This window comes from Lipotes vexillifer, unplaced genomic scaffold (assembly GCF_000442215.2).
Source record: "Lipotes vexillifer unplaced genomic scaffold, Lipotes_vexillifer_v1.1 scaffold872, whole genome shotgun sequence".
Lineage (NCBI taxonomy): Eukaryota > Metazoa > Chordata > Mammalia > Artiodactyla > Lipotidae > Lipotes > Lipotes vexillifer.
In genome coordinates, this window is record NW_006790064.1 from 1,251,579 (window position 1) to 1,274,458 (window position 22,880).

The 22,880-nt window shown below is 40.8% G+C and overlaps 3 protein-coding genes across 3 annotated transcripts; all 3 read right to left on the minus strand.

Moving 5' to 3' along the window:
- Positions 1-1,166: 1,166 nt before the first annotated feature.
- LOC103072231 (platelet factor 4) lies at positions 1,167-1,927 on the minus strand. The gene is made up of 3 exons (XM_007463220.1): positions 1,843-1,927; positions 1,397-1,562; positions 1,167-1,254 (listed from the first exon to the last, which is right to left on the minus strand). Exons 1-3 carry the CDS (start codon positions 1,925-1,927, stop codon positions 1,167-1,169), a joined length of 339 nt encoding a protein of 112 aa, XP_007463282.1.
- A 4,878-nt stretch (positions 1,928-6,805) lies between these two features.
- On the minus strand, positions 6,806-7,589 carry PPBP (pro-platelet basic protein). Its single transcript, XM_007463215.1, has 3 exons — positions 7,469-7,589; positions 7,035-7,170; positions 6,806-6,908 (listed from the first exon to the last, which is right to left on the minus strand). Exons 1-3 carry the CDS (start codon positions 7,587-7,589, stop codon positions 6,806-6,808), a joined length of 360 nt encoding a protein of 119 aa, XP_007463277.1.
- A 12,290-nt stretch (positions 7,590-19,879) lies between these two features.
- LOC103070856 (C-X-C motif chemokine 6) lies at positions 19,880-20,865 on the minus strand. The gene is made up of 4 exons (XM_007463216.1): positions 20,760-20,865; positions 20,471-20,603; positions 20,274-20,357; positions 19,880-19,898 (listed from the first exon to the last, which is right to left on the minus strand). The coding sequence occupies exons 1-4, from the start codon at positions 20,863-20,865 to the stop codon at positions 19,880-19,882; spliced, it is 342 nt and encodes a 113-aa protein (XP_007463278.1).
- Between the last annotated feature and the right edge of the window lie 2,015 nt (positions 20,866-22,880).

Below are 22,880 nucleotides of genomic sequence, written 5' to 3' on the forward strand. Positions count from 1 at the left end.
GCTGAGAAAGACAGGACATAGATTCTCCCCTAGAACCTCCAGAAGGAATGCAGCTCTGAGGACACCTTGACATTAGCCTGTAAGCCCCATTTTGGACTTGTGATGTCTAGAACTGTGAGATAATAAATATGTGCTGTTAAAGCCACTGAGTTTGTGGTACTTTGTTACAGAAGCAAAGTAACTAACACACCCAACTTTCAATGCCATCATTTCTTCCTAAAGTATAGTAGTGTCTTCTTAAAGCATAAACGAAAATACAACCTGTATCTCTCCTAATTTCCACGGCTGTTTAACACACAATCTCAATATCTCCAATGTTAAGAGATTCATGGAACAGTGGTAAACTGCAAATAAGGTTTTACTGAACCCGAGAATACTGAGGAAAAAGTCTATTAAAGACATTTTCATGCTTAGAGCAAAACTCATGGTATATAAATGGAATGTAATAAGAACCAATTCTGTAAGTTTGCGAAATGTGGGATTTATTACAGGCAGTAACATGAGTACAAGAACTGTTTTTACCATTTCATTTTTGTTAAATGTCAGCATTATCAAAGGATCAATAAAGAGTACAATATTTTAATGTAATGCTCTGGAAAGTACCAGTATATTTCCACTAAGTAGTAGAGAATTCTAGTTTCATTTTAATTAATTTTCTATACTGGGGTAAAGTATAAATCTTAAGGAGGTAAAAGCAGAGTCTACTTTATTTACTTAATTTTTTTTAAAAAAGCAGCCCAGAAAACTTAAGTGCAATTAATATTTATTGGCAAAGCTAACCAAGACATTATTATGTAAATAAGTAGTTATTAAGTAATACAATCCTGGAAATATGCAAATATATATCAGCCAACATACAACACCAAGTAAAACCAGTCTTTATTAAACCAAACCTTCTTTCAAAATATATTTTTGCTTAAAATTCTGGAGATTTTCTTTATATGAAATTGTGATATGTCAACATTATTTCTTTCCTCTATTAATAAATATTGACTATACCACAACTTCATTTATTTTGTTTATGTAGAATTTCAAGGATAATAAAATCATCAGATGAGTTTTCCGCAGTTAGATTGAAAACGAAAAAAAAAAAAGAAGAAGAAACGCTTTATATAGCAAAAGTACAGATTTAGGCAGCCGACTCTTCAAAAGTACAGATTTAAGAGCTAACTCTTCAAAAGTTTCTTGATTATTTTCTTATACAGAGGATTCTGCGGGTCCAGGCAAATTTTCCTCCCATCCTTCAGCGTAGCTCTGCCAGGGAAAGAAGAGGCGCGCCTTTCGGTCCTTGGGTTGGAATTTGGGATTAGGCTGGCGGGAGGCGGGTGGAGAGGGGCGGTAGGGAAGGGGAGAGGAGAGGCCAGTGAGCACGAAAGGAGCGAGTGCAACGACTCACATCAGTTGGGGGCTGGGGCAGTGGAGCCCAGCCCCTATCACCTCCAGGCTGGAGATGCTCCGGGGATGGACCGCAGAGGTGGTCTTCACACACACGCAGCGCAGGTCTCCAGCTCCACCTTCAGAGTCTGCTGCGGGTGGGGCGGGGACAGTGGGGAGTGACGACTCTGTGAATAGCCAGAGGTACCTTAGGGATCTTCTCGCGGCGTGGCGTCTGACCTTCACTTCCTCATCCACAAACCAAACCTCCCTGAGAAAGTGTCTGACTGTCCAGGTGGTGGAGCGCAGCGGGGAGCACCTGGCACAGCGCCTGAGCTCCTAGCCGCGCTCGGTCAATCACAGCTGGGAACCGAGACGGGTACGGACTCCTCTCCAGCCCCGGGGGTTCCAGCACTCTCTCCCCGCCGCCCCCGACCTCCCCCAGGCCCTGCTTCATCCAACTCTCACCTTGGGCGAGAGCGACGGCTAGTAGGAGCAGCAGCCCGGGGCTGGGCCGCGGGCCGGGGGCGCGGGTGCCAGCTGCCAGGCTCATGTCGCAGAGATGCCAGCAGGAGCCGCGAGCGCAGGGGCAGCCCGGGCTGGCGCTCCGCAGACCGGTGGTTCCCGAGACTCTCAGGCCGTTTTATACCCGCTGTGGGTCAACTTCGTCGGAAGCCTGGGGTTGAGGATGGAGAACTGCGGTGCGGAAGCTGAGACACTTCTGCAGAGTTGGGCACTGGGCAGCCAAGATTAGGGCAAAAGGAAAAGAAGCCAGGGATCAGCAGTCTTGCTGGGAGCTGGTAGCAGGATCCAACCGCTACCCTGAATTCATATAATACATGCACATTTGTGCAGTTAGAAACGGTACTTTAACCTTATAAAAATATGTTTTCTTGGTTATGTGCAAGAGTAGAGTTCTCTGTAGTCACCGTGTTGCAGTTGGTACAGCAGGAAAGTTTGTTTCCTTCTCAACTCTCAACTGCCTCATCAAGAACAAATACCATATGCTAACACACATATATGGAATGTAAGAAAGAAAAAAAAAAGGTCATGAAGAACCTAGGGGTAAGACGGGAATAAAGACACAGACCTACTAGAGAGAGACTGGAGGATATGGGGGGGGGGGGAAGGGTAAGCTGTGACAAAGTGAGAGAGTGGCATGGACATATATACACTACCAAACGTAAAATAGACAGCTAGTGGGAAGCAGCCACATAGCACAGGGAGATTAGCTCGGTGCTCTGTGACCACCTAGAGGGGTGGGATAGGGATGGTGGGAGGGAGGGAGACACAAGAGGGAAGAGATATAGAGATATATGTATATGTATAACTGATTCACTTTGTTATAAAGCAGAAACTAACACACCATTGTAAAGCAATTATACTCCAATAAAGATATTAAAAAAAAAAAAAGAACTGCTCCTTCACTTCTGCCTTTCTTGTTAATTACCACTGAGTGAGTTTGGCAGGTGCGTTTCTTCCAGATGTGCTGTTTGTCATTGTTTTCTGCTACTAAAGAGTTGAATTTGGTCTCCAGGTGATGACTTGCTTCCAAATTTCACGTGAATGTGGAAAGTTTCCTCAGTCTCTTGAATGGGATCCACCTGGCTCTATCAAGCATCACCCACTATACTCTAGGAAGCAAGCTCAGTTAGCCTCATCTATCCTCTTATTCTGAGAAAAATTGTAACGGTAATGTTTGGATGCACACTTTCTATAAAAATTGCTACCTGGATGTTTCTCCATTCTGCTCAGGAAGAAGAGAGGTCAAGGAGAGTTTTCAGGCCATATCTCCCAGTACCTGCTGCCACCTGGCCAGTACAAGTGACAGGGTGAGATGGGCTGCACCGTTGGCGGGAGTAGTGAAGCTCTCAGGAGGACACAGAGCATCTGGGAGTTGAGTGTGTAAAAGATGCAACAGAATTCTGCACAGAAAAGGTCCAGAGATCAATATAGACCATCTTCCCTTCCCTGAAAAAGAATGACTTTGGCTCTTGATCAGGGCAAAGCACACCCTCATCTCAAAGCCAGAGGCTCCCTGTCACACTGATTAACAGTGGTGGAGGGCCTCAGGAGCCCACTGCATGGAACTAGCAGACCTCTTTTTTTTTTTCCCCCCCCGGTACGTGGGCCTCTCACTGTTGTGGCCTCTCCTGTTGTGGAGCACAGGCTCGGGACACGCAGGCTCAGCGGCCGTGGCTCATGGGCCCAGCCGCTCCGCGGCATGTGGGATCTTCCCAGACCGGGCCCCGAACCCGTGTCCCCTGCATCGGCAGGTGAACCCCCAACCACTGCGCCACCAGGGAAGCCCTAGCAGACCTCTTAATGCTCAGCAGGACCAGATTTCTGCAGGGATATGGAATTTAGTTCCTGGGCCTGGAATGTGCTTTCTCTTACTCTCCCACCACCTGTCTTTTCAGCTGGCTAGCTCTATTCATATTTCTGGTGTCTGCTTAAATATCACCTCCCCACAGGGGCCCTTCCCCGACAGTTAAAGCTACTTGTTTTCCCTGTTGTCTTGTAACACCCAGTGTTCCTCCTATTTCTCACAGCTCATACAAACACAAATATATGACGTACACACACACATGCATATATATTTAAATGTGTTTAAAATGGTTTCTCTTCCTAAATGGAAAGCTCCGTGTGGTGAGAGATAGTACTGTCTATCGCTATTCTAGCTCCCTGGAAGGAACTCAGTATAAAGTACTACACTAGTGAAGATGATAAATGTTGAAAACGATAACGATGAGGCTTTGACGTGTTCATGTGTCTGTTTCTTTGTGTAGTTGGAGCATACCTCTATATGAACTTGTGGTTGTGATTATTTGTCAGCCTGTCTGCCTCTCCCACCAGACAGTACTCTCTTCAATGACAAGTCTCTGTGACTTATAGTCTTTGAATATCCAGCATCCGTGCAATGGCTGGTACAGCATGTATAAGTCATACATGTTTATGGAAGTGAAACTTGAGATCCCAAATTGGGTTATCCCAGAGGGAATGGATAGGAGGGGTGGTTTGGCATATGGATGGGCAACATACTGGATTTGTACAACCTTACCCCACAGATTTCAATATTTGCAGTATAAAGGAACCCAGGGAGTAGTGACAATTCATTCATTCTTTCTCTGCATCTAAATAGAATAATTCAATATGTGCACACAAAAGTAAGAGATATATGCATTATGCAGGAGGTATTAGCCTAGTGTAAAACTGTGTCATGTCTCAAGAGGTGGCCCTGTTGGATTTCAGTAGGAAACCACTAGAGAAATGAATGAGATGCTGAGCTATTTTAAATTATTGGAGAAAAACTGATCACCACGACTGCAGTCACCATTTACTGCTTTATTTATTACACGTTTATAGATGCATGTTATTTGTTAACTATTACTTAATAAAAGTATTTATTTTGTAGATAAAGCATCTAAGGCATTAAACCTATAATAGTGAGGAGATAATAAAAGGAAACCTAATAATGCAGAGATTGTGAACTATGTGCTTAATACATGAGTGCTCCCCAAGGTCCATGTGCAGTTTGGGATAGATGAACTGATATCTTCTCCTATAACCATCATAGTATGTGCAGTATGCTATTTACGTATCAAGTCCTATTTTCCGTGTCAATAACATTATGTGATATATAATGTAATCTCTTAATTAGAGAGAGAAAAATCAAGCAAAGTGATATGGTATGCGGTTAAGAGCACAATTTCAAATTGCCACTCTGTCACCTACTTAGTTTTGTGATTCTGAGGCAAATTTCCTAATCTCTTTGAACTTCGTTTTTCTTCCCTATAACACTAATGGTAATAATAATAAATACTAACTAAATTGACATATGGGTTATTGTGTGACATTCATTATCTTCAGCACTTTGAATTTATTAACTGTTAATTTCACATCAACTCTATGAGATAAGCAATATTATTATGCCATTTTAGAGATGAAGAAACTTAGGCACAGAGAGGTTATGCAACCTGCCCAAATTTACACAGCTGGCAAGTGGTGGACTAAGTTACCCTCTCTTTAGAGGACGTGCTCTTAACCAGATCATAGCTATCTTGTAAGAATTATTTAATTCTTTACAATTATTTATTTGTAATGCATGCAGAACAATTATTTTGTCTGGACTATTAATCTTATTATTAATATAACTCATAATATTAATAGTTATTAATAAAGTTTAGCTATTACTATAGTACATTAAAAATAGCACGTATCATCAGCTAGTGACTTTTGTTGGCCATATTGTTAAATACCAAAGTTTAAAAAAATAAAAAGATAAGGCTTTTTTCCCTAATAATTCTGTTAAAAGTAATACTATATGACAACAAAGCAATAATAAATTTGATTTTATATTAATATTTCTTTAAGAATAGTATGGGTGTAAATTAAAGAGATTAGACATTAAAGAAAGTTCTTTTGATTGTAAAATAACAGTTAGTAGCCTGGCAAAGCTTAAATTCTCTATCGTGTTTATTTGCAAGGCTGATTCTCATACTGAAATGGTTACCATCTAGATATTTAGTAAATGCAAATATGTACAAACATGTCAGGGTAAAACATTCAACACCAAGTAGAATCTGTGTTGTTATTATTATTATTGAAAATACTATCATATATTATTAAAAATATATATGTTATCATATATCATCATATATTTTTTGCTCTACTGGTATTAAATATATCCACTTTAAAGTAAATAACCACTGCTTACAAGACTCACATTCTACAGCTTTATTATTTTTAGGATTTGAAGGCTAAAATAAACATTAGAAAAATCTTTCAGAGAATGTTTTGAAACAAGACATCCTAGGACTAAGACAATGAAAAACACTATTTAAACACTATTAATATATAAAGTGCCTAAATATATTAATAAACATTTTTTGAGCAAGTGTTCCACGCTGGGCCTTGTGTGGTTCCTAATATCACTGACCATTATGGAATCATCATGGGCACATCTAGTCTAACAGTACAGAGGAGCAAGATAAGTTAACACGGCTGTATTTGGAAAGAAATTTTTAAAGAGGAAATGCAAAACACAGTACCACATTTAGCCAAGAGTTAGGGAGTAAACCATGCATTTTGAAACTAGCCTTGCTTACTTTCTTTTTTTATTAACTTAAAAATTTTTAAAGTTACTTTCCATTTACATTTATTACAAAATATTGGCTCTATTCCCCCTGTTGTACAATGCATCCCTGAGCCTATCTTACACCCTAGCCATGCTTACTTTCATTTTCTGTCTGTCATCTATTAATTAGCCATCTCAGAACAAAATGTGACTTTTTGCGACAGAACGGAAAACACATCCAAAGCTTCATACGGTATTACTCAGTATCCTGGATAAATAAGAACTCTAGAAAGCCAAGACCTCAAACTTTTATCCTTCTTGGGAGATAAAATGGTTTGACAGAAAGCGAAAAGATTAAGCAGCTGACGCACCATCTTCCAATATTTTCTGGACTATTTTCTTGATTCTGGGAGCTTCTGGGTCCAGACAGATTTTCTTCCCATTCTTCAACATTGCTCTGCAAGAGAGAATAGAATTATCCGAGAGCATCCTGGCACACTATCAGAAGGAATCCAACAGTGTCGGTAGGGATGGAGGTGAAGGGCTTCCTTAGTGAGGCAATACTGCAGAAGCAGAGACTTACATTACTTCGACTTTGGTGCAGTGGGGTCCTGCCCTGATCACTTCCAAACCTTGGATGTTACTGGGATGAATGCCAGAGGTAGTCTTCACACATGAGCAGCGAAGTTCAATGTATAGCGTTCTATCCATACTTTTAGCTAGGGTAGAAGGTGTGATTCTATGAGTGGTCATGATTATCTCAAGGATCTTCCCTATTGATGGGTATCTCTCTCACAAGGCCATTGCGAGTCTGATCGGTAAACCTTTAGTAAAGTACCCTAGCAGAATTCCTGGCACATGAGTGCATCGCCTCCATTTACAGTTATTCATATAATGCCCTTCTCTAGTCCCAGGAGCATCAGGACAGTCCATCCCCCAGATACAGCTGCAGCAGAAGCAGTCTCACGTGCAGGGAAACAGAGACTCCACCTTCAGCTTTCCCTAAGTTTCTCTTACGTTCTCCAGTGGTGGAGGGAACCAGCGTGGTCAGAAACAGTGACATCGGCAGCAACACCTGCAGGACAGGAAGTGGGATGGCCCTGGTACAGGAGGAGGTGGTGCTGCCCCTGAGGCTCATGGCAGAAAAGACTGAGTTAGAGTTGTTAGCCTGGGAGTCTGCAGCTAAGTCGCTTTCACAGTCTCCTGCTGTCTTTTATACACACTCCCTCAAGACCAGTAAGGAGAAAAAGGATAGGGATGGGGGAAGTGAGGGTGTGTGGTAATATATGTGTAAGAGTGGTCAGGTTGTGCCCAACCCAGATAAATGCCAGGCAAGTCAAATTCCTGCTAAATTTTATTTTAAGCATCCCTGCACACTCTCACTCCCCACTTCTCCATATCCATCTCCCTTACACATATTTAATACTCTACTTAGGCAAGAACTAGACTGAAATATTACATATATTTTCTTTGTATAATTATGTAATATGCCCTGCCTTTCCTATAATGCAATTTAGAGGCCTTATAGACACTTTATGTGTATCCGAAAGCATAAGTATGCGGCCCTCGAAAAAGAGAGTTATCTTCCCTTTCCGGTTGCCAGGGAAAGCAGATGTTCCTATCTTGGTTGTTGATAAGTATTGGGATTCATTTGGAGTATGTGGATAAAATAGAAGCCAATTGCCATCAAAGTCTCACTTTGCATATTAGTTTATGGGCTTCTTTCTGTCTTCCAAATATATTATCTTTTGTAATTTTATCCAGAAACTAGAAGTAAACTCATCCTCCTTTCTGTTATAAAATAAACTACTTTTTTCTATCATCTGAGTATACCCTAGAAAACAAGGCCCAGAAGCTTTATTTTTCATTACTAATCTAGCTGAGAAATGTATAATACAATTCACTGTAAAAGATTCATAACCTGCAGATGCATGTGGGATAAAGCATGCAAGTTCCTCTTCATCATTACTCCACATTCCCGGTCTCCGATGGTAACCACTGGTAACAATTTGGCACTAGTTTTCTATTCTCTCTACATTTATATACACACATATACATATAAATAGAGCCACACACATAATATTGGGTAACTTTTTGGCCAACCCAATACATAGAGATAAACATATAGAGAGGTAGACATAGATTTTTTAAATATAAATGGGATTATTATATAGCTTTTGTCCTTCAAAAATATGTCTTCAGCATCCTTGCATGCTACCTCAGTGTCACTTTTCCCCATTCTTTTCAATGTCTGCATAACATTCTATAGCATGGGCTCTTGTTGTTCAACTTCTGTCCCATTGGTGACCTTGAAGGTGTTTCCATTTTTGAACTTTTATATGAATTGCAGTAACATCTTTATTCCTCAAGTCTCAGACACCAATTAAGGGTCTTGATCTCAAACCCCACATGACAAAGCCCTGCAGCTATGCAGAGATAGACCTGCACATCCCATACTGGCTTGCATATGCTATTGTCTGGATCTCTGCCCATCTATGAGACCTGCTTCCTCAACAGGACTGTACACATTTTTTTAAGGTTTTTAAAATAACGTTTATTTCTTAAAAGTTAACATGTGCATAATAGGAAACCGAAAAACACAAGAAGCAAAAAACAGTCATCCATAATCACAAGCAGTTTACTGTTTGATGCATCCTTCTAAATCTCATTTGTGTATCTACACAACTAAGCATCCATTTTTATGTAATTCAGATTTTACAGTTATGTATCATGCTTTTTCACACATCATGAATATTTACCATTTCAAAGTCCCACAGCTATATGAGTATTTTTATAACCAAGAATACACTACATCAACTCAATCTGGAAGGAAAAAAATATAATCCTGCCTTTCTTGGCAATAAAAATTTCACAAAAGACAAAAATGGCAACAGGCCTTTAGGCAGATATTGGCAGACTTATGATTAAAATACTACATTCCCTTAATGTTAAATTAAAAATGAGACATAACACAACAGAGTACACAAAGCATAATGCTTCTAAGAGGATTCATTATCTGATTTAAACAATTAAAGTATTAGCAAGGAGGTATGTTTCCATTGACTTACTTAACAATATATTCCTATAGCACAGCCAAGAGATGCACACACGTCAATGGTTATCATCAAAATATAAATATGAACACACCCACATACATCCCTCCCTTTATACTTCCTTCTGCCCCTCTTCTGCCAACCTAATGAAAGAGTCCTGACGTATATTTCTGAGACTGTTTAACCATTCCATGTCCAAGGTGCTGCTTTTTTTTAAAAAATCAATTATAACAAAGATATTTACAAATTGGTTAATTCACTAGCTCTACTTTTTTTTTTTTTTTTTTTTTTTTGGTACGCGCAGGCTCAGCGGCCATGGCTCACGGGCCTAGCCGCTCCGTGACGTGTGGAATCTTCCTGGACCAGGGCACGAACCCGTGTCCCCTGCATCGGCAGGCGGACTCTCAACCACTGCGCCACCAGGGAAGCCCACTAGCTCTACTTTTTATCCTACATCGTCACCTCTGGTCATCTAAAAAGCTTAGATGTTGCAAAGTAAAGAATGAACCTTGTCCACAATAAACATAGGTACTTTACAAAAATGCACATATAGCCTATGGTTATAACCTAAAACTGTCTTCTAGACATGGAGATATTAGCCAAGAGCCCTTCCTTTCACCCTTCCTCTTACCCTTCCACCAGCATTTCAACGACTAAGTACAGGACTACATCTAGCTCTAAGAAGTAGATTGACATAGACACTCCCAGAAGACACAGCCCTTCCTAAAAAACAACAAAAGAGCATTTATAAAGGGATTATTTTACTACCTCTATTTTTAATATATTTTGGGCATTAGGACTTGTTTATTCTTTAATGCACAGCAATATTAACTGAAATGCACAAGTAGTACAATGGTTAGACAATCTGAACGTCTAGACTCATGGGCACAGAACCCCCCTCTGTACGCTTTTGAATACAGAGGCATGTCCAAGGTTTCTTTGAAGGCCTCGTGTATCCTATAACGTGTAAGGTAACACAATATACAGTAGGTCTTAGCTAAACAGTGTTAGTGAATAAATCAATGAATATGTATCACTAAAGGAAAGTTTCGTTTTCATTTCTAATCAGTCACAATTCTCAAATTAGACTTCACATGGCCCAAAGTACCTGTGGTATAAAAAGGTGATTTGGAAGGCTGGGCAATAAGGATGAGGCCCCAGACACAAGTTGTCTTCCTTTCACAACTATGTCCAAATCTTACACAATATTCAAACTTCCCATTTTCTTTTTTTCTTATTTATTTATACCTTTAAAATTTTAGAAGAAACTCTTAAAATATTAAATGTATAAGATTACTTTTTATCAAAAGAATGACTGCAGTAAATGATTTCCAACTTGTAAAAAATTTTAAGCCAATTTTTCCTGTTGTTTAGCAGTTACTGACTATGCCTACTTAAGTTCTTATTTCCTGTTTTACAATGTATTCCTTATTTTTCTCCACCCCATTTGCTTTCTTCTTATAACTTACAGTCTAGCAGTAGAACATATTAAATTAACCTGATTTTCCACCTCTCCCAACCCCAAAATTCATAGTCTAGCAGGTAAGCTTAAGGAAAATCTTAAGCTGAAAAAAATTAGTATCCTTCTAAGAGTGACCATGTGAAGTGAATTATAGAAAGAATTTCAACAGGAAACAGAATCAGGAGAGCAAACTTCCTTCTGGTTCTTCCTGAGTGATGATGGTATAGCCTTTCCCCATTATTGTGATTAAACTGTTGCTGATTCACAAATCAGATATGTTTGTATTCAACCATAAGCTCAAAACAATTTCCACAGCAAGATATAAAGTTTTTTGGCATTATTCATCATATCATTCTTTTTCTGTCCATCCCACCTCTCCCCTCTGCAACACGTGCTGTTTACTATATCTGTGAGTTTCACCGTACGCTTCCCCCTTCCCGACCCCCATACAAACACTATCCACATTTCCTTCCTGGTTCACTTACTAAAATTAGTCAAATGTTCCTAATCCTTTTGGGGAAACTATATGGAAAGTCTTCTGAGCTAATGATGCTACTTGACTTAGTTGATACCAGGAAAGAGGTAGGCATGTAGCACAGGATCATCAACTCATTGTCTTAATCAGCAAGTGTATTTTGTCACAAAAGACACATGGACAGCAAGGTTTGTGAGGAAGTATTAACACATTTCTTGAGTCACTAAAATTTCACAAGCCTATTAGTTAGCATGTGAGGTAAATAACGTTTTGCTAGTTTTCATTTCTTCAATGTATATTAAGTATCTACTATGTGCCGGGCATTACAAAGTCTCTTTGCTGTGTGACTTAGTCATTTAACTACTTGTTTTTTAAAAGTGAGATCTCAAATATTTGTGCAAAGCAATGGGATATAAATACTAATTTGCTATTACTACTACTACTATTGCTAACTGCTATTACTGTCACATGCATGATTTTCTTGGATTTCCATGAAGAGAAACATAATACTGACATGAATAACCTGACTATACAGAAATGGGTAAAAAAATATTTTAAAATCAGTTATTCAAGCAAAAGAAGTTACTTTATGCAAAGTTATAACTTCAGAGAATGCTAGAAAATTAGTGCCAGAGGTTCTTGGGTTTAAAAATAACTTGACAGCTTTTTATGACTCTTACTTTGTCACCCTGGGTTTTTTTTTTTTTGTGGTAAGTTACTTTATCTCTTTTTCCTTTAAGTCATTGTCTTATAAATAGCAGTGTCATTCAGGAAACTAGCAAGTTTTCTAAGACTCAGAACAGAACTTATCTGTTAGCTATTTTAAAAGAAAATATCTAGAGACACTGGAGGAACATTAGCCTTTAAAATTAAAACATATTAATTCTGCATTAATTAAAATGTTTTGAACTGACATCTCCTAAATATAAAGGGGATAAGCCACTGCCTACAAATTAGTAATAAAACAACGGGTACACTAGGGGCAGGACAGGAATAAAGATACAGTTGTAGAGAATGGACTTGAGGACACGGGAAGGGGGAAGGGTAAGCTGGGATGCAGTGAGAGAGTGGCATGGACATATATATACTACCAAATGTAAAATAGATAGCTAGTGGGAAGCAGCTGCATGGCACAGGGAGATCAGCTGGGTGCTTTGTGACCACCTAGAGGGATGGGATAGGGAGGGTGGGAGGGAGGGAGACGCAAGAGGGAGGAGATATGGGGACATATGTATATGTATAACTGATTCACTTTGTTATAAAGCAGAAACTAACACACCATTGTAAAGCCATTATACGCCAATAGAGATGTTAAAAACACACACACACACACACACACACACAAAAACAATGGGTACAGAAGATCCTAGAGACGATAAAATGGAGGGTCAGTTTGTTAAAGCACTTTAATCAATAAATTGAAATACTAGCCAACAAAAGCTTTCCTCTAAGTGTTGAAATTTAATATGTCTTCTGTATAACTCTGAGTGCCCAAGAATGATCCAGACCTCAAATACTCTGGCACTAATGTAATTGAGGCTGTGTCTTATCCAGGGGTGAGGCATGGTGTGGGGAGTGGAGGGAGAGGGGGGAAGGTGAAAGAGCTGATGGGGAAATATCTTCCTGGGTGCTGTTATACAGGAACAATGCAAAGTTTTGCAAGCCTGTGGATTTTCATTTTAATTATATTGATTGTTACTATTTGCTGAACATCAGATGGCTGACCATCCTTTTCTGATCCTCTTTTACTGCATAACAAGCCAACTCCAAACTTAGTGGCTTGGACAAAGGTTTGTAATTTCTGATAACTCTGTGTGCTAATGAGGGGTTCTTCTGTTTTCATCTTGCCTGAGCTCACTTGAGTTGGTGTGGTCAGAGGACAACTGGAACGGCTGAAAAGTCCAAACTGGCCTCTTCCACGTGGCACGTGTTTCGTGCTGGCTGCTGGCTGAAATTTTTTCTGGGGCACCTTGGTCCTCCTGTTCATTCTCCTCTTTTAAGAAGTATCTTTATATTTGTCATGAATAAATGAAGAAGGAGGAAGGAAGGGAGCAGGAGTGAGAGAAAGAGAGAGAGAAGGAAGAGGAGAGCAGGGAAGAGAGAAAAAGACAATGAAAGGCAAGAGCCTTCCACTTCCCTCCCTTCCCTTCCCGTTTCCTTTCCTCCTCTGCTCCCCTCCTCGGCCCCCCCCCCCAGCCCCAGAAACCATGATGCACCTCCAGGATGCCCTTTCAGGATCCTCTGGAGGGTGCACCACACCTTTCTTCCTTTGCTGGGAAAGATGGCAGGAGATAACGCAGAAGAGACGTCCCCCCTGGGCATAGCTCACCGCCTGAGGGCGCTGTCTCACCCAAAGCTATGCCCACCCCCCAGGGGTAGCCCACATCTGATGGCTGGCCAATGGGCAGATTCAGAGGTCTGCCGCCTTGCCAAAATTCAGAATAACTGCAAAGCCATGCCAGCTCCAGAGCTTCTCACAGGGCCACCCGAATCTTCTGTCACACAGCAGCTCTTCCTCTGTCCACTGCTGCTTGCTTACTTCCTGACAGATGTTATTTTTTAGAGCCTTCCTCAAATTTCCTGCATGCAAATCTCCTCTCAGAGTTTGATTCTAGGCAATGCCACCTAAGACACGATTGCTGTCTCCCTCTCTCTCAAAATATCTAGTTCCTTTTCATTCAGCTTTCAAGAAAAGCTTTGTCAGAGAAAACTTTGAGTGTATTTGCTGCCAAAAGACCTTACCTTAGGTTGAAAGCTTCTCATCTTTGTGATCGCCGTATCATAAGGATCCTGCCCAAGGTCCAGTATGAAACAAGATTACCAATAAATGTCAATACCGATATTTGATGGATTAATGTTTATAGGAAGGGAAATACATCATACAACTTTATAATGTTGCCACATAATTGATAGAAAATATATAGAGAATATGAATGCATTGTTTCCAGAAGCTTCCTGAAAGAGACTGGTGGGAAAAAAAAGGTTTCTTAGAAGCACTAAAAATTAATCATTCACACATAGGTATAAAGAATGGTAATACATATGAGAAAAATTAAGGGTGCTTAAATGATTGAACCCTCAGTTTTCTCATTTAAAGAGGACCTTGAATTAGGAGGCTTGAGAAAGGAACTAACATTTATCAAGAAACTACTTTGTTCCAGGTTAGTCTTTATTGCCTGAGAGATAGATATTATTGTACTGCTTTTACAGATGAGAAAACTGAGGGATGGAGAGGCTAAATAAATTGCCAAAGTCACGTAGCTAAAAACACTCAAAACTAGACTTGAAATGCAACTGCTTTGACTTGCAATTCACCACAAACTACAAAGAAATATCATTGGCCTCTCTTGCTGGAAGTGAATCAAATCAACTATTTTTCTCTTTGTTCAACCCAAGAGGTGGGTCCGAAATAATCATCACACATTTATGTGGTAGTGGAAACACATCCATTAAGAACACGGATTTTTCAGAGGGCAGGGGATGTTCTTGCAATTTCTCAATATTTAAGAAATTGGACTCTAGACTTTGTGGAAACAAAGTTTTACACCTAAACTCTATGTCTTGCTACGTCATTATTTCACTTTACATATTTGAAGTATGAACAATCCTTGTCGGGAATATAATATTAATTTTGCTGACTAAAAGCCACTGAGGACCATCAGCCAAAATCAGAATCATGTGCACTGATGGTCCTTAGTAGTCAGGGAGGCTGACTTCCCCAGGCTGAAATCCCCAGGCATTTCTCCTGCCTGGTAGATTTCTCAATTTGTAACATCCAGGAAGGACTTTTGAAGTTATGAACAACCTTAGAATTACCCACAGCAACTCTTTTCCTCATGCAAGAATTAAAACTATGATAGAAAAACAAAGCCACTAGTCATATTTTATCATAGATCCTGTCATATCTTCAGGAACTGAAGGATTATGTAAATGTGTCACACCCAGAGGCAAACAAGAAAGTCTGGTAGAATGAAGGGCATTGATTGCACACTTGAAAATTGTTTGGATTGGGGGAGTAACATAGAGTAAATTTTAGCTGAGCATTTGTTCAATTCCCAGTGATTTCATATATGAGAATGAATTTCAGAGGGATAACAGAGTGAATATAGTATTTAGGAATTTAGAGGAGGAAAATAGAAGCTATATCCTTAGAAGATGTTCATTAGATTAATTTCCCCCAGATATGTTAGTCTTTGAGTTTGCTACTCGCAGGATCAATTGTAACAGCAGGATTGGTGAATAGTAGCTGTCACTGAGGTTCTTGTATAGGTTATACTTTGGTAATATACTGTGATCTATTTTATTTGTAGAACAGCCAATTATGGCATGAGCATGAAAAATATGATTTCAAGAATATTACAATAAGGTCTTATTCTATGATCTATAAACAAAATAAACTTATAAATCTTGCTTCTGGGAAAAACAGACATCTTGAATTATGGTAAAGAAGTAATCAGTAGTGTTTATTTCTTCACATAACTTACGTTTTGTCCATCCCAAAGGCATTTAATACGCTTTCATTTGTTATTATCACGCACTTACTCAATGAGTATTTTGGGGCTGATACAATAAATCAGGGATTGTTTAAAACACTGAAATTTGTAATTCAAACATTTATAGTAACTGTTTTTTTTTTTAGGATTAGTGTATAACTTATGGGTTCAAAGGGAAAAAATGCTATTTGAGAGAGCAATAAAATACCATAGAAGTTTAACAATTTTTAAAAAAAAATTGAGTTATTTTATGATTTTTTACATTGTTGAAAAAATTGTCAGCAAACTCATCTCTTTGAATCTACTCTAGGTTTTTTCAAATCTTTGTATCTCTGTTTCTCTCACACATATATTCTCTCTCTATTACATAGGTATATTAATATGTAATAATAGAACATTTATTAATCTAATTGATATTTGATATATATGGAAAGAGATGAAAAGATATAGAATAGCTTAGGTTAGATATAGATATGTTAATAATACATTAGCATATATTAATAAATACAAATACATGTTAATATAAGCATATATAACATAATTAATCCAATTGGGGGATGCGTGTATGTATACTAATTGGATTAGTCTCTTTCCTTTTGTTTTCTTGCTCTTCCTCAGAATGAGCTATTCCCATGAAATTGCTATTCTAATACCAGAGAGACAGTGGGAATTGTTTAGATCACTTATCTTTTAAAGCACCTACTATGTGCTAGGCACTGTCCTAGGAACTGAGATGAACATCATAAACATAGCCCTGCCCTCATGGAGCTTACAGTGAAGGTGGAACAGACACTAAATAAATGACCACATGTACATAGTCTCTATAGGCTCTACAGTCGTGTTGCTGACAAAATGCTATGAAGGGAAAGAACAAAATCCTATGACAGGATATAAAAGGGACTTTAATCTAGTGGGGGGAAGGGTCAGAGAGGCCATGAGTGACATGTAAACTGGCCTTGAAGGAAGGACGGGAGTTAGTCAGGTGAAAGTGAGGGGTCAGTGTTATAGGCTGAAGGGACTGCACATACCAAAGCTCTTGTTGGATTGCTTGTAGGCAAGAAAGAGAAAAGAGGGTAAAGGAATTAAAATTTATTCAGCACCTACCATGAGCCAGGTGACTGATTTTAGGACACTATCTGACAACCTGAGTTTCAGGAAAATTTATTAATTCATTAAAGTTAATCTGTATCAGGTATTGGGGATGCGGAGGTGAACGAAATATGGCAGATGCTCTGGGAGAACTCTAATAGAGTAGGGTAAAAACCCTTATAAGCAAGTAAAAGTAATGCAATGTTGGCTATTCACATAAATTCAAATGTTTAGAAGATACTATGGGAACAACAAAATGGAAACCACGAGTTCTGCTGGGAGTGCCAAGGAAAACTTCATGAGGGAGGTGTTGATTGAACTGAGCTCTGAAGGATGAATAAGCTTCCCCCTATAGACAGAAAATGGGAAGGACCTCCCCGGTAGAGGCCCTACCAAATGCAAAGGCCTGGACCTGGAAAGAACATGCCCTGTAAGGGAACTAAATTTTTGACTGCAAAGATGCTAGGGTAAAATGAAGTTGAAGTAATCAGGAGTCATGAAACAGAACCTAATTTGTCATACTTTGAAACTTGTGTTTCATGTCTAGGAAACAGGCAGCAGTAAAGGATTTAAGGTAAGGAAGGCTTATCTATTTGTGTTTTCTAAAGAACCCAGAGATTGTTGGTGCTGTGAATGAGGAACTGGAAGGAGAGTGAGCTTGGAAATAGGTTGAACTAATGCAAGGACATTGGGAAATGAGGGTCCTCTCTGCTAGCCGAAAAGGAGAGTGGTCATTTTTACAATAATGTAGAATTAAAGAGGAATGACATTTTTGTAACAGTACAATAAAGAAGAAAGAACTTGGGCTTCCCTGGTGGCGCAGTGGTTGAGAGTCCGCCTGCCGATGCAGCGGTCCCGGGTTCGTGCCCCGGTCCGGGAAGATTCCCACATGCTGCGGAGCAGCTGGGCCCGCATGCTGCGGAGCAGCTGGGCCCGTGAGCCGTGGCCGCTGAGCCTGCGCGTCCGGAGCCAGTGCTCCGCAATGGAGAGGCCACAACAGTGAGAGGCCCGCTTACAAGAAAGAACTTGAGTAAATTTTTTAAATCTTTTATTGTTTTTCCCAGAGAACAAAGGAAGTACCATAAACCATTGAGACTGCATTTAACAAGTGCAATTTTAACATAGTAAATGTGATGCATATGTAATTCTTTGTAACAAAATGGTCAAAACCTTTAAAAGATACAGTATAAGCATCTGCAAATCTTAGCAGGGCAGTGCTTTTTTTTTTTTTAACTGCATGATGAGTTTATATTCAAAGAGCTCAAATATGTTTTCAGAACTTTCAAAGTATAAATCATTGTTAAGTTTGCCTTTACTCTTTCTTTTTTTTTTTTTTTTTTTTTTTTATGACAGAAGGTAAGGGAAGAAAGGAAATACCACCCAAAAGCCCGTGGAGGGAGGCGGTGGCGAGTATACGTGGACAGTGGGGTGCTGCCCCCCATCTCCTTCCCTCTCAGAAACTTCCACCACCCATCACCTCCCTGCCACACGACCCCCCCTGGACACTTCTCATTCAAGGAAATCTCCCACGACCTACTCACTCAGGCCCGGGGGAATAAAGAGAGGGTCCCTACCCACCCACCCCAGCCCCCGGGACCGGGGGGCACGTGCACCTCTACCTGCAGCCAAGAGGAAGTGGCTGCTGAGCTGGGCCTGGAGGAAGGAACCAGCACCTTCTGGCTGCATCTCCTCATCTCCACCCTGCATCCTCTGAGAGGGGCTGCGAGAGGAGAAGCAGCCAGTGGAGTGTTGCTGTGACACCCGGCGGAGTTGGGGGCTGTCACTCACGCACTCACTCATCCATTCACCCCGTCAGTAAAGTCCTGCTGTGGGCCAGCCTCGGTGTAAGGAGCTGCTGGCAACAGGCTGACGTTGCTCTGCTGAGCTTGTGACTAAGACGGTTCCCTGGCTTGATGTGATGTTAGAGACGGCAGGAAGAGCCTCTTTCTTTTTTTAAACATGTTTATTGGAGTATAATTGCTTTATAATGTGCCTTTACTTTTAAGAAACTAAAAGGATGTATTTTTATAAAAACTAGAAATAAGGAATTTACCTAGTTCTAGCTTCTTCATCAATTCAAAACATATACTTAGAAATATAATACTATAGATACAATACTCCTAGTAAACTAGATAATAAATACCATAAAAATCAAAAGTTTAATGAGTAAGTCGTGACATTATGCCATACTAGGAAGACATCAAATATCAAAACGTATAGGAAAAGAATATATTAGTCCTTATAGAACTCATACATTTAGAAATTCTAAATAAGGAAATATATTCTACACAGGTAACTGTGTAATACATCCAGATTTCTAATGCAATATAACTTAAATAGCTAACCAGGGTCAAGAGTAAGAAAATTCTCTAACATATTCCTCAAGAAACAATACTAAAGCAGTTCCTATTTCATGAAAGAGTGAGAATAACAGTTTATCTCCGTATACAGCATTCTAATGAAATATCATTCACACATTAAAGACACAGCTTTTTCCATAGCACTATAAGAACTATATTCTAGAAGTACAATAGTCACCTTGAAAGATTAACAACCAGTGATTCTTGATTCACAATTTAGTTAATTGCCAAAGATTTCAGTAGCATAGCAGATAAAATAACAGCAAATAAGGAGCAGGAAATACTACGCTAAACACGCCATAAACTGAACAGAAAGCTGCAGGGACAAACATAGTTTCCCTCCTCTCATCTCTCTCTTATAGTGGGGAATTCATACAGAAACCTAACTCACTGGAGAAAATCAGCCCTTGCTTCTTGTCTTCACTGGGTCCAGAGATCCCCAGAAAACTCTTCTGCTGAAGAACTGGGCAATTTTTCCAATGCACGTTCCTTTCTCTTAATTTTTCTTGTTTCCACTGTTGGGAAAAGAATTACATCAGTATAACCAAATTTCCACACACCTGTCTACCCCAACTTGTTTTCAAAACAGAGTTGAGGATCAACAAAAAGCAAAGGGTGGGCTCAAAGTCTCTAGTAACAACAACAACAACAACAAATACATCTCAGCAGTGAGTTCTGTGTAACCTCCTAGGCAATTACACATGACATTTGTGATAAGGGTTTTCCCAGGACATTCTAGAACAACTTTCGCCCCTTCTCCCGAACATCCTATTTTTTTTCTAAGCGTAGTCTGGAATGTGGTTGCCAAATCCCACGTGGAGAATGAGGACTTTGAGAAGTCCGCACTCCAAGAGACATTCAGAAATCAAAAAGATCAAGGTGACAGGTACCTGTCCAACATTTTCTGGATGACCTTCTTGATCAGAGGAGCTTCTGGGTCCAGACAGACTTCCTTTCTGTTCTTCAAGGTGGCTCTGCAGAGAGAAAAGGAGGATGCGCCCATGAGCTGTGGGGGCTGAAGTCAGGGCTGGAGAGACATCCCTCTTGCCAAGGTCACAGTGGACAGCGCCGCGCAAGGAGGACTTACACCACTTCCACCTTGGAGCACTGCGGTCCTGGGGCGATCACCTTCAGATTACTGACCATTTTGGGATGAATCCCCGGTGTGGTGGTTAAGCACATGCAACGCAGCTCTCTCACTATGACCGCGACAGGACCCGCTGGGGTAGAGAGACACGGTTATGGGCAGGTTGCTGGGAGATCTCTTCCCCAGCCAGTCCGCCCTGGACATTTCCCCACGCCCAGGGCGCCGCGGCCGCCTGGCAGGCGGGGCCGCTCCGCCTGCCCGGTGCGTCCGGCTGGCTGTGAGCTCTCACCGCTGGCGATGGGCCCTGGCGGCGTCAGCAGCAGCAGCGCGAGCAGCAAGCACAGTGAGCCCGAAGGGCCGGGGATGCGGGCGGCGTGGCTGGATAGGAGTCTCATAGTGGCGAAGAGACTCAGCGAGAGGGGTTCAGGAGGGAGAAGGGGTGGGATTTGAAGCTCTAGAGCCCCGTGACTTCTTTAGGTCCTCCGCATCCCTTTTATCTGCACTCTCTCCTTCCTCCCGGCAGGAAATTCAATTTTTGGGATGCTTGGGAAATTCCCTGGACTGAGGCGGGGCGGGGTAAAGGGGGTTGAGTGGAGTGGGGTTAGTCAGTGGGGTTTGGGGAGGGCGGCTGGGAGCCGCTGACTGCACCCGTTCCGCAAGGGACGAGTCAGCTCGCCCCGCGGTGGATGGAGTTCTGCGCTGCTCCCGCTGGAAGTGAGAAGCAGTCCTGCGGAGACTTCATCCTCGGGGGCCAGCCTGGGCTAGCGAAAGCCAGCTTCTCCTGGGGCACAGAGTCTTCTCAGAGATGCCCGTCGTCTCCATCTAAACAGGAAGACTGGGAACAAAGCAGCCGGGAGGTTTGACTTTAGAAAGATTCCTGAAATTCCTTTCTAATTATTATTACTATTATTATTCAGGAAATGTAAGCCATGATTAAAACCGCCAAACTGCAAGACCTTGCACTCCTGCTTGCAGGCAGACCATTCTAGGTTCTTCAAATTAGTTCATAATTCTCTGGTCTTCAGCCAGCATTAGAAGCCAAGATTATAGGATGAAAGTACCTCTACTCCCACTTGAAGTCAGTGGGAGGAACAGATTCCAAAATCAAGTCTACTTACTAGAAATCCTATACTTAGTTTTGCAAACATGAGTGTCAAGGTGGTTTAACAAAAATCTTCAAAAATCACCCAGCAAATTGCCCTGGGAAATGATGCCTTGCTTTGCGCAGATCAATACACTATGGAAGTGGAAGATGTATGGTCTTGTTTGGGGGTGGAATGGGGAGGGTTGAGTGCAGACTAAAGCAATGCCACAGAGCCCAGCCTCTTAGCTATGGCTCCAGACCTTCCTAACTCCATGTGTAATTGACCCAAGTTGGAGAAGCTGTGGAGTCTGATGAGTTTAAGCGGCTCACCTGGAAGTTTGGTTCTAGGGATTTGAATCAATTTGGCAGCAAGACAGCACCCACTCTGGCTTCATTCAAACAACTTCATGGGAAGGAAGGGTGACTCACACACACACAGGCTTCTGGAACCGTCCAGCTTCTTGATCAGTGGTGTGGCCAAGCCTGTTTCCACAGTAACGTTCTAGTCAGAGTGAGCCCACAGCTGCGCCCTGAACCTGAGGTGTGAGGTAGCTTCCAGCTTCCTCTCTTTCTCTTCTCTGTGGAAACAGTTAGCACTCTGCAGTTTTAACGGCTGGGTCTTTCACATGTCTAGCTCCATGGCAGGCATGGCAACGATGTTGGAATGGCATGTAGGCTTTTTTTCATGGAAATATAACTAGATCCTATTCTGGATTGCTCTCAAGACTGTTGTCCTCACAGTTGGCCAGCCAAGGCAATCGGTAAACATGATGGCAATTGGAAACCAGTCATGGAACAAAATTCTTTTCCTTCTCTCTAGTGACCCTGGAACCTTTTCTTAACTCCTTCACACATCTTCCTTGGCAGGACATCACCTCCACTGGTGAGCAAGAAGGAGGTGTCATAGACCTTTAGAACTTTTAGTCCAGAAGAAAACTTTAGAAGTCCCCTAGTTGAAGAGGGCTGAAAGGTTTGGCCTCACTTTGTGGGAAGTTAAGTGGGAAGTTCTCTGTCCTGCACAGCTTTCTGATCCCAGCAGCATAATATCTGACTCAACTAATACAATTGTTCACCCTTCTGAGAAGTGGTGATCTGGGAAAATAGCCTTCAGATTATTATTATATATTGCCTTTTTAGACATTAGACTGTATCTAAAGACAAAAGCCTCACTGATATGGATAAGATAAAATTTCAAAAATGTAACTAAAAATCTTGGGCAATTAAATTCAATTTAACCACAGGGAATAAGCCATAGTATAAGATTTTGTTGGGGAAAAAGTGTGTAATGACTCAAGTAGGTTATTGACTTTTTATAAGTGTATATGT

What these genes read in the sequence shown, in the direction of transcription:
- LOC103072231 (XM_007463220.1), bottom strand. Translation starts at nt 1,927, where the DNA reads ATGAGCCTGGCAGCTGGCACCCGCGCCCCCGGCCCGCGGCCCAGCCCC. An exon ending in AGCCGTCGCTCTCGCCCAAG is followed by an intron (nt 1,563 to 1,842) that starts GTGAGAGTTGGA and finishes GGCTATTCACAG; the next exon opens with AGTCGTCACTCCCCACTGTC. An exon ending in TGCCCCAGCCCCCAACTGAT is followed by an intron (nt 1,255 to 1,396) that starts GTGAGTCGTTGC and finishes TTTCCCTGGCAG; the next exon opens with AGCTACGCTGAAGGATGGGA.
- PPBP (XM_007463215.1), bottom strand. Translation starts at nt 7,589, where the DNA reads ATGAGCCTCAGGGGCAGCACCACCTCCTCCTGTACCAGGGCCATCCCA. An exon ending in TCCCTCCACCACTGGAGAAC is followed by an intron (nt 7,171 to 7,468) that starts GTAAGAGAAACT and finishes CTTCTACCCTAG; the next exon opens with CTAAAAGTATGGATAGAACG. An exon ending in TGCACCAAAGTCGAAGTAAT is followed by an intron (nt 6,909 to 7,034) that starts GTAAGTCTCTGC and finishes TCTCTCTTGCAG; the next exon opens with AGCAATGTTGAAGAATGGGA.
- LOC103070856 (XM_007463216.1), bottom strand. Translation starts at nt 20,865, where the DNA reads ATGAGACTCCTATCCAGCCACGCCGCCCGCATCCCCGGCCCTTCGGGC. An exon ending in GCCAGGGCCCATCGCCAGCG is followed by an intron (nt 20,604 to 20,759) that starts GTGAGAGCTCAC and finishes TCTCTACCCCAG; the next exon opens with CGGGTCCTGTCGCGGTCATA. An exon ending in TGCTCCAAGGTGGAAGTGGT is followed by an intron (nt 20,358 to 20,470) that starts GTAAGTCCTCCT and finishes TTCTCTCTGCAG; the next exon opens with AGCCACCTTGAAGAACAGAA.